This window comes from Myiozetetes cayanensis, unplaced genomic scaffold (assembly GCF_022539395.1).
Source record: "Myiozetetes cayanensis isolate MyiCay16 unplaced genomic scaffold, myiCay2020 scf1, whole genome shotgun sequence".
Lineage (NCBI taxonomy): Eukaryota > Metazoa > Chordata > Aves > Passeriformes > Tyrannidae > Myiozetetes > Myiozetetes cayanensis.
The window spans coordinates 133430849-133440310 of record NW_026086604.1 but is presented as its reverse complement, the minus strand read 5'-3'; the positions used below and the strand labels follow the sequence as shown (position 1 = coordinate 133440310).

At 63.8% G+C, this 9462-nt stretch overlaps 2 protein-coding genes across 2 annotated transcripts; both read right to left on the bottom strand.

Annotated features, from left to right (window-relative positions):
• Nucleotides 1–444: 444 nt before the first annotated feature.
• On the bottom strand, nucleotides 445–6206 carry LOC126650488 (collagen alpha-1(I) chain-like). Its single transcript, XM_050335368.1, has 6 exons — nucleotides 5726–6206; nucleotides 4360–4879; nucleotides 3755–4049; nucleotides 3422–3479; nucleotides 900–1990; nucleotides 445–813 (listed from the first exon to the last, which is right to left on the bottom strand). The coding sequence occupies exons 1-6, from the start codon at nucleotides 6204–6206 to the stop codon at nucleotides 445–447; spliced, it is 2814 nt and encodes a 937-aa protein (XP_050191325.1).
• Nucleotides 6207–6764: 558 nt separating this feature from the next.
• PTF1A (pancreas associated transcription factor 1a) lies at nucleotides 6765–7980 on the bottom strand. Its single transcript, XM_050317820.1, has 2 exons — nucleotides 7356–7980; nucleotides 6765–7253 (listed from the first exon to the last, which is right to left on the bottom strand). Exons 1-2 carry the CDS (start codon nucleotides 7978–7980, stop codon nucleotides 7051–7053), a joined length of 828 nt encoding a protein of 275 aa, XP_050173777.1. The 3' UTR covers nucleotides 6765–7050.
• Nucleotides 7981–9462: the final 1482 nt, after the last annotated feature.

Below are 9462 nucleotides of genomic sequence, written 5' to 3'. Positions count from 1 at the left end.
CCCAACATTTTTGCAAGGTAAATAAAAGTTGGCTGAATAAAAAATATCAATCATCACAGAGCGAGGGAGAGCGGGAGCGGGAACAAGACTAAGTGTTTGTTTAACCAGATTCCATTTGGAAAACTTTTGCTGAACACGGGATAAAACTCATCCCAGAGCGTTTAGCAGTTTATTTCAACCCGGCAGCCGCGCTTGTGTTCGCGGTCGAAACTCTGCGCCCCGGCCCAGCCCATCACGGCGCGGCTCAGCTGGACCTGGCCCCGCAGGGCCCGGAGCTCCGGCATTCTGTGCCCCCACCCCGCGCAGCACCGCGTAGCGCCCCGCTCCCTCGGACAGCGCCCCGGCCTCGCAGGCCCCCGCAAAAAGGGCTATCAAAGGAGAAGGGGAAGTGGGGGAGGTAGAAATACAACGTTGGAGAGGCCCCCGCCAAGGCCGTGTTCAGCTTCAACAGGCGGCGACCGCACAGCCACCGACATCTTCAACTTGACCTTGGCGAGGGCTCCGCGCCTTTGCCTCATCTGTCACCCGCGACCGGTGACAGTGATGCATTTCCCGTATTGTCAGGGCAGGGCACGGGAAAGCCGTCGGGAACGGGACGGGACGGGCTGGCGGCGGAGCGGGTGCGGTGTGTCCGGGTGGTGGCGAGGAACAAAAGTTATAGCGAGACGCCTGTGCGGCTAATTCTGTGAAAGACGCGCCGTTCCCCCCCGCGGGAAGGTCAGTGTCGCGGTCTGCGCTCCGCCGAGGGGGGGCCGCAGTGCTCCGCGCATTCCCGGCCCCGCCGACCGCACTCCCCACGCTGGCGGGCACAATCTGCCCAGACACATCCCAGAGGTTCCGTGTTTCCCCCCTTTCCCCAAAACTCTGCCATCTCCAGCCGCCCGGCGGCGGTCAGGCACCAGAGAAGCTCTGGGGGTCTCGCTGGGACGGCAGGAGTGCTTCCCACTCGTCCCAGCGCGCCTCGGGCCACTTTTCACTTCAGCGTGGTCGCCCGAGTGGGAGTCGGCACCGTCGGAGGTGCCCGTTCCGCCCTGGGGGCGTCCCTGCCCGCCATCCACTAGGGAGATGTCCGGGTCCGAGACGTGGCTCTCTCCCGGGACATCGTTCTCCACGGGGCCCATACGCGAGCGCCCTGGACCGGCCCCGGCCCCCGTGAATTTGGAGGTCAGGGTTGCCATCGGGGCTTTCGGTGGATACATTTCCCAGAACGGGAAGCCACCTTCATTCGCCCGACGGGTGCGGAGCTCCGCCGCCGAGAAATTCCCTCCGCCTGGCCCTCTCCCCAAGCCGCGCGGCGACAGAAGGCTCGGGACCCCGTCGGGGCGCGGGGCGGTGGCGGTGGGATGGTCCCACTCGTGCGACCCCGCCGCGCTGCCCATCCCCGGGGAACGGGCAGCCTTCGCACGGCGGAGCTGGAGGTTCGGGCCACGCCGTTCCAACTGGGAATCCCGGGGCTGTGAGGACTGGGGGGACCAGGGCGGCCGTGGTCCGTCCGGGCGGGGTAGGGCAGGGCCGGGCAGAGCTGCCAGAACCTTTCGACATTCCGGTGCCGCCCGCGGGGCGCCCAGAGCGGGGCTGGCGCGGTGGGGCCGGGCCTCCCCTGCCTTCTCCAAGCCGCTCGGCTTTACAGGTTGCGCGGAGCAGGTGCACGGGGAAAGCGGGGTCCGCGCCGGGCCGGGGCGGGAGGCGGAGACTGGGGGTGCGGGGACCGAGGCAGGCAGGGGGCGGGCGCTCCCGCGGGGCCTCCCGGGGGCCGGCTCCGGGCCGCCCGGTCGGGCGCTGCGCCCGCAGACCGAAAGCCGAGCGCTGCTTCTGGAGCCGGCGCCGCCGCCCCAGGGGCCGCCCGGGGGGAGCCCCGCTCCTCTCGGCGTGGCCGCCGCCAGACGGGGCCCCGCTACGCGACGCGGCGGCTCCTGGCGGGGCCCCCCCCGGAGCCGCCCCCGGCGCTGCCACCGCTCAGGGGCGGCGCCGCCCTGGCCCGCAGGGGCTCCTGGCAGCCGGGCCCCCTCTTGGAGACCTCCATGCGCAACGCTAGCCGGCGGGCGGGAGAGCCCTGCCGCCGCCGCCCGCTGTCGCTCGCCGGGGCCCCGACGGCGGCGGGTCCTCACCGGGGGCTTCGGCTGGGAGTCGCCCCCGGCCCGGGGCCGCCCCGCCCGGCCCCTCCCGTGCGCGGCGGCGGCGCGGGGAGCGGCGGGGAGCGGCGGGGCGCACGTGCGCCCGCGCGGGGTCCGTCCCCGCGTCGAGGCGCGCGGCGGTGCGGGGCGCGGGGGCGGCGCGGGACCGGGGCGCCCGCGGGAGGGAGCGGCGCGGGGGGGCGGCGGCGGCCGGGGGGCACGGACACCCCCCCGTGCCCGCCGGGACGGGCCCCGGGCGCGGCGGCGGCGGCGCGCTCGTCCCCGCCGGGCGGTCTCCGGAGAGGCCAGCGGCGGCCGGGCGCGCCTCGCTTGCAGCCGGAGGCATTCATCCCCCGCCCCTTTGTTCGCCCTGAGAGTAACACTGTGAATTAAAAGAAATGACAATATTTCGTATCTGCTCGCCCGGCCAGGAGAAGGGCCCTTGAGCCTGGCAAAAATCAGGCGGATCATTCATCGTGCCACCCCGCACCTGTGGGCTTGGCATTGAAAACCCCGCGGACCTCTTCCTATTCAACTTAATTATTCCCCCAAGGCGCACAATGGTTGAAATGGAGCAGGTTGGAGTCTGTTTATTGGTCGTAAATGTTTTTCTGAAGATCTTCTGAATCTCATTGTTAGCTCGTTGTTTGAGGCTGCCCTCTTTCTTTCAGACGAGAGTAGCCTTGGACTTTTCAATTTTCAATCGTAACATCTGCTTAATCGTACGGATCAAAATATGGAGACACAAAACATATGTAATGGTTGATTTGTTAAATCCTGGTAATGAGTTATTAACAAGGGAAAACAATAGGGCAGGATGGTGAGAGCCTTATGGTAACAGAGTCACTTTATGTAACGCCTGACGTTTCCCTTCTTGATAAATGGAACTAAGGTCTGAGCGCCAGGTGATAGCAAGAAAATCAATGTCTTTAGGGGCCGGCACTGAGACTTTTTTTCTATGTGAAAAATTAGGAGACATAAAATTTAATTGGCTGATCAGGGGAAAGCAGTGGTCTTAAGTTTAATTGCCAGTAGGCTTAGCGAGGGAGACAAAACAAGATTTGGGCCTGTTTGTTTGCTTGCATCCCAGTGCCTAGTCCAAGTGTATCGTTGAAAATGTGTTTTATTATAACACATGTCATGCTTTACAGTTCCCATATTGTGTAAAGACAATAGTTAATGGTACATTAAAGACAAGCAAACCATGCCAACACGTCTTGGACACATTGTAAGGGCCTCTCTCTTTGCTCGCTTTAGGCAGCTGCAGTCCAGGACCCAGAAGCACAAAAAGAACAAGTTTGAAATACCAGGTGCATCCGAGAGAACCACGACAGGGATTGATATGTTATAGCCCAGGACATGAACCTAGCAATAAAGATATCATTGCGATTGTTTGCGGCTTCCACGCCATGTAAAGCCGGAGGCGCCGGAGCAGGCTGCTTTCTGGCAGCGGAGGCTCTGCCTCCCCGGGCTCCCCCGGCGCCCTCCGCCAAACCCGAGCACCTGTTGGCCAGACCCCGGCCCCGTCGTGGGAATCGGCTCCCGCCCACGCTTCCAGGTCTCAGCAGCGCGGTTTGTTGTGGAGTTATTTAGGACCATTCCCACCGGCTGCGGGATGCTTTGGAAAGCGGGAGGTTTACCAGGGGACACTCAACTGGTGTTTGTTCGACCTCGCAGCTGGTACTCGGTGCCAGCGAGAGATGCGTGAATGAAAGAGGGATGAGATCCCGGGCTGGGGAGGCTTCACGCCCCGCGCCTCGCAGGGCGCTCGCCCGACTGCCGGCAGATGAGAGACCCTGGGAACCGCGGCGGGACGGGTTCACAGTGCCCACGGCAGCCCCTGCCTGCGCACAGCGCTGCCGAGGAGTCACGCACGCCTTCCCATCCCCTTGCTGGGTGTGCAGGCGAGCGGTCTGACGCTTCCCGTCTTTCAAGCTTAGGTGGGGGGGTTGTTATTTTTTAGGGTTCTGTTTGCTGTTGTTGGGTTTGGGGTTTTTTGGTGGGGGCTTGGTGGTTTTTTTAATGGGGTATTGCCCATTTCGGACAATCAAGTAGTCTTTTCACCTGGAGCATCACGAGTGATGCTGGTCACGGAAGGATAGCATCAGCCCATCAGCCCGCACACCTAAAACCCGCACCTCTGTCCTGGGAGCCTGCGGGAAGCATAGAGCCTGCAAGTGCCCCTAACATTCCCGCCCATCCCAAGCGGGGCCGGGGCTTTTCCCCCCGTTTTGTTCTCTTCTACCCCGCTTTGCAGCCCCCGCGGGGATTGTGGCGCTGAGGGTGGAGGGGGGGTGGGGCGGGGGAGAGAGGCGGGACAGTCCCGGGGCGCGGGTGGGCCTCCCCGCCCCCCCTCCCTACTGCCGTCGGGGTAGTGCGGCCGCGGAGGGGCGGCCCCCGGGGAAGCCGGCGCGAGGTTTCAGGCGGGCGGCGGGGGCTCCGGGAGCGGGGTAGGGAGATGGGGAACTCTTGCCCGTGGCGCCTCGGTGGGCAGTGCTGGAAGGTGCAGCTCACGGCCGCGGGGAGGAGGAGTGGCAGGAGGCTGGGATCCGGGGTTTCGTGGCTGTCAGTCGCGCCTTCCCCACGCTGGTCCGTACCGCGCCGACCCGTGTTCCCCACCAGCAAACTCCCCCCCCAGGCTACCGCAAAAACTGCGAGCCGGAGTTGAGGGAGCCGCCCGGTCCCGCCGGGTCTCCGGGCCAGGGGACCTGCACAGGCAGTTCCCTCCTGCCCTGTGCGGCGGATTTTGTCGCAGAAGCGCGGCGCTGGGGTGAATGGATGATGAGTCAGTCAAAAGGAGCTGTCAGTCTCTTTGAAGATTGAATTTAAAGGGACTTGCCAAGTCAAGACGGGAGAGTGACAAGATAGAGACCCTGGTGCTTTACATGCGAAGGCCGGCTCTTCCGCTTCATCTGCACCATACTAAAGGATGTGTTGAAGCATTGAATCACAAAAAAGTGGCACGCTATAGAAAAGGTGCCACATAACAATGATTGTAGTGTTTTAATTGTGGGGGACCGCATCACCAAAGCCAATTGAGACGGACGAGGCTATACACAGAAGGAAACGGTACAACACTTCCATAACTTATAATTAAGCTGAAGTCCGACTAACATTTGACTTTCTAATGAGTGTAATGAGATTACATGCCTGATGGAAGCATTTGTGCAAAAGCGACTTTCTGTGTTTAATGAGGTCCTAATACAGGACAAGATCGAATTATAGGTCGTCTCTTTTTCTCTCTCAGAGAGCTCCGTTTAAGTTCAATGACACCGGTGCCGCCCGCCTCCCGCCCGCCGCCGGACGGGGCGAGGCTTGCGGCCGGTCAGCCCAGCCGCAGCCCGAGATCGCAAGAAAAGTGAGCAAATAAAAAAAGCAATGACCCCTCCCCAACCCCGCCCCGGCCCTGCCTCGGCGTGTTTGTGTGGGTAAGTAGCTCCTCTAATTGCTATTGGAATAGATCCATGCCATCCGCTCTAGGGAACTAAATGTGTCTAACTAGGTTAATGCAATTAGCATGCATGCAACATATTGCTCCCACTTTGCGGCAGCTTTGAAAAAAAAAAAAAAGGAGGGAGAGATGTACAGTATGCGATGAGTTATAATTATACCTTGGCTCACCCGGGCCGTTCCCATCCGCCTGGGCACTGCGCGGGAACAGCTCTGCTCCGGCCGTGGGCCGGGCCGGGCATCTGGGACTCTGCCGGGGGCCGAGCCGTCGGGGCTGAGCCGCGGGTGCCACGGGAAAATTAGCACCTGCGGCGTCGGGCCGAGCCCCTCGCCCCAGCCCCGGGCCGCCCCCCTCTCTACCCCCGCCGGGAGCACTTGCAGCCCCCGGCCCGACCGACCCCTGCCGCCCCCACCCCTCGCCCCCGGGCAGGTGCAGCACAGCCGTCTCCTCTGCAGCCGGGCACACTGAGCTGGGGCTACCAGAGCGATTCTGCCACCAGTTGCACGATGGCTTTGCCATCCCCCTGCCCCCTCCCCGCTACTAGCGGCATCCCCAGGGCGAGGAGCGTTTCCCAGGCGCAGCCGTGGCAAGAACCGCGGAAGGCTCGGGGCAGCCGGCAGGATCCCGGCGCGGGGCCACATACCCACGGGAACCAAGCCTGCCCGGCCTCCAACCTGGTCCTTCCCTCCCCGGCACTTTTGGGAACAGCTTTGTGCTGCTTTGTGCGGACGGAGCCCCCATTCCCATAGCGGCGGGGTCGGGGGTACAAGGCGGCAGAGGAGAACACACACTCTCGCAAGGTTGGTGTTTGGGGGGCTCGGGTCTTCCAGCTGGAAACCACAAGCAGTGCAGAGGCACTGAAAGGAGGGGACCTCCTAGAGGTAGACAAAGACATCAGTTGGAAGCACTTCAGGAGAGCACGTCAAAGGGGAGGAGAGAAGGGGAAAGTATGCCCCCTCCCGTCCCCGTCCTCCCGGCGCTATAAGAGCAGCCCGAGCCGGCGATGGGGCAGAGTGGAGCCAGCATCTGGGCCGAGGGTGCCACTGGGTCCCGGGGTTCAACCCGCCTGGGGACTAAGCCGGGAGTTCATCCTCGGGATGTGGTGGGGCTCTCGGCAGCCGCTTCCCACAAATACGCTGCTCCCACAAGGTATAATTCGGTTTATTATTAACAAACACAGGAAGAGTCCACGTGCGGAAATAAATTATTTTCACAGGTTCTGGCATATTTCCCCCCCACCCCAAAGAAAAAAAAAAAAGGTGCTGGTGGAATAAACCTATTGCATATCTTAAAAAAAATCAAGATAAATTATATAAATTATATAATCAAAACAGACGATTCTATCTCATCATCACTACTCCGTAATAAATAGATAAATAAAGTTGATTGCCCTTAGAGTCTGAATCTTAAATTCCATTTACAATATAGGTCTCTACATACAGCATGTACAGAGCGGGCGGGGGCGGGGACCACCCGCGCGGTGCCTCACGCCACGAAGTCAAAGGGGGGCTCGTTCTCGATGTCGTTGACGGAGGGTTTGTTGTTCACCTTCCGCGGGTCCTCGGGGGTCCACACTTTGGCTGTCCGGATGATGTTTTGTTCCTTGAGCTGCTTTTCATCAGTCCACGACAGCGAGTGACCGGCCAGAGGGGGGAGTCCGTAGTCGGGGTCGCTCGGGGAGGGAGATCCTGAGGGGACAGGGGGGAGAAAGGAAGGCAGGGGGTTATTTCTGGGACCGGCATTCCTGCGGAGCGCAGAGTAAGGCTGCGCAGTACCGGCCCACCACTTACTTGTGCCGCGGTGGCAGATAATGATTTTCTTGGGCTGGCTTGAGCTCTCGCTGCTGGCACTGCGCAGAGGCAGGTCGGACTGCACCAGCTCGCTGAGGAAGTTGATGTAGCCGATGGCCAGGCGCAGCGTGTCCACCTTGGAGAGGCGCTTCTCGTAGGGCAGGGTGGGGATGTGCGAGCGCAGCCCCTCGAAGGCGTCGTTGATGGACTGCATTCGCCGCCGCTCCCGCACGTTGGCGGCCTGGCGGAGCTGCTGCAGCTCCGCCTCGGAGCGCACCCGCCGCCGCCGCTTGGCCGAGCCCAGCGCCTGGAGCCGCCCCCCCGGGGACAGCAGCGCCGCGCCCGCCGCCCCGCAGCACTCGTACGCGAAGCCGGGCGAGGCGGGTGACGGCGGGAAGGCGGCGGCCGGCGCCGGGCAGCGGTAGGCGCCCTCGGGGTCGCCGCCGTCGCGGTAGTACTCCTGCAGCTGCCGGCTGAGGAAGTCCACGTCCGGCTCCAGCAGCCCGTCGGCGGCCAGCGCATCCCGCGAGGGCGGCTCGGAGAAGAAGTCCTCCTCGTCGAAGTAGGGGGGCGAGGAGAAGGAGTCCAGCCCCCCGGGGAAGTGCTCCAGCAGCACAGCCTCCATGCTTCGCCCGGCCGCGGGCGCGGACGGGGACGGGACGGGACGGGGCGGGACGGGGCAGGGGGGCAGCCCCGCGGGGGACGCGCCCGCAGCCGCTGTCGCCGGCCCGCTGGGCCGAGGCGCCCCGGCGATGGCGGGGCCCCCGCCCCTGCCCTGCCCTGCCTGCCCTGCCCGCCCCTGGGTGGCGGAGGCCGGCCCGCTCGGCCGCTGAGGCGGGAGGAGGCCGGAGCCGCCGGAGCCGCTGGCGCCGCGGGCCGGCACGCGAGGGGTCTTATAACGACATGGCCGGGCGCGTGCCGCCGGCCGCCGCCGCCAGCCAATCAGCGCGCGCCGGGGGCCGCGCCTCGCCGGGGGACCCCGCGGAGCCCCCGAGGGTTGGGGGGCGGCGCCGGCCCCGGCCCCGAGCGGGGGGAGCGGCACGGCCGGCACGGCCCCCTGCCCGGCCCGGCACAGCCCCCGCCCGGCCCGGTACAGCCCCCGCCCGGCCTGGCACAGCCCCCGCCCGGCCCCGGCACAGCCCCTGCCCGGTCCGGCACAGCCCCCGCCCGGCCCGGCACAGCCCCCGCCCGGCCCCGGCACAGCCCTCGCACGGCCCCGGCACAGCCCTCGCACGGCCCCGGCACAGCCCTCGCCCTGCCCCGGCACAGCCCCCTCACGGCCCCGCCGCTCCCCGCTCTTACGTCGGGCGAGAGCAGACCCGGTCCGCCTCGGCACCTCTGCTCGGGAGCCGCCCGCCGAACGGCGCGCCTTGGCGCTGGCGGGCACAGCCTCCCTCCCTCGCGGCACCGGGAGGAGCCACCCCCGCGCACCTCACCCCCAGTGCTTTCCCCGCTCCCCCGGGACCGCTAGTCGGAGCGGGCATAGGGAGGATCGATGGCGCGGGGTTTTTCGCGGCGTTCGAACTGAAGGCAATTCTATCGTAACATCAAAATACATCACGTCAGCTCTTGAGCCCGGCCATGCATCGATTTTGACCTCATAGGGCCCTGTTGCGTTGTTCCTTTTCCCTCTCCCACTGCCCTCTCCGGACGAGCTCGCTCGGCGGAGGCTCTGTTAATAATTCCCTAACTGACTCTCACTGATTAAAGCCTTAAAAATTCTCACTGGGCTGAAATGGATTACTCGGCAGATTAGGAGAGGATTATCTCTGTCATTAGCGCTGCAATAGTTTGTCCGGCAGAGTCTGTCGAGGTTTATCGAAAGTGACTTTCCAGTGTGCCACCAGCGCGGGCAGAGATCAAACTCCTAGTGGAAACGTACCCGGCTCTATCAGCAGAGCAAGACAGGGCCAGCTCCGGGAAAGTGATAAATGACTCGACTTCAAAGGCGCTGACATCGCCGTGATAACGGCAGGGAAACGCGTGAGTCATGGGAGGGAACAAAGAGCTTTGCAAGAACAACTTCTTGGAAAGTCCCGCTTGCAGACGGACCACGCGAAAAAACGAGACGGGAAGGTGGAGACTTCTGCGCGAAGCCAGGAACACG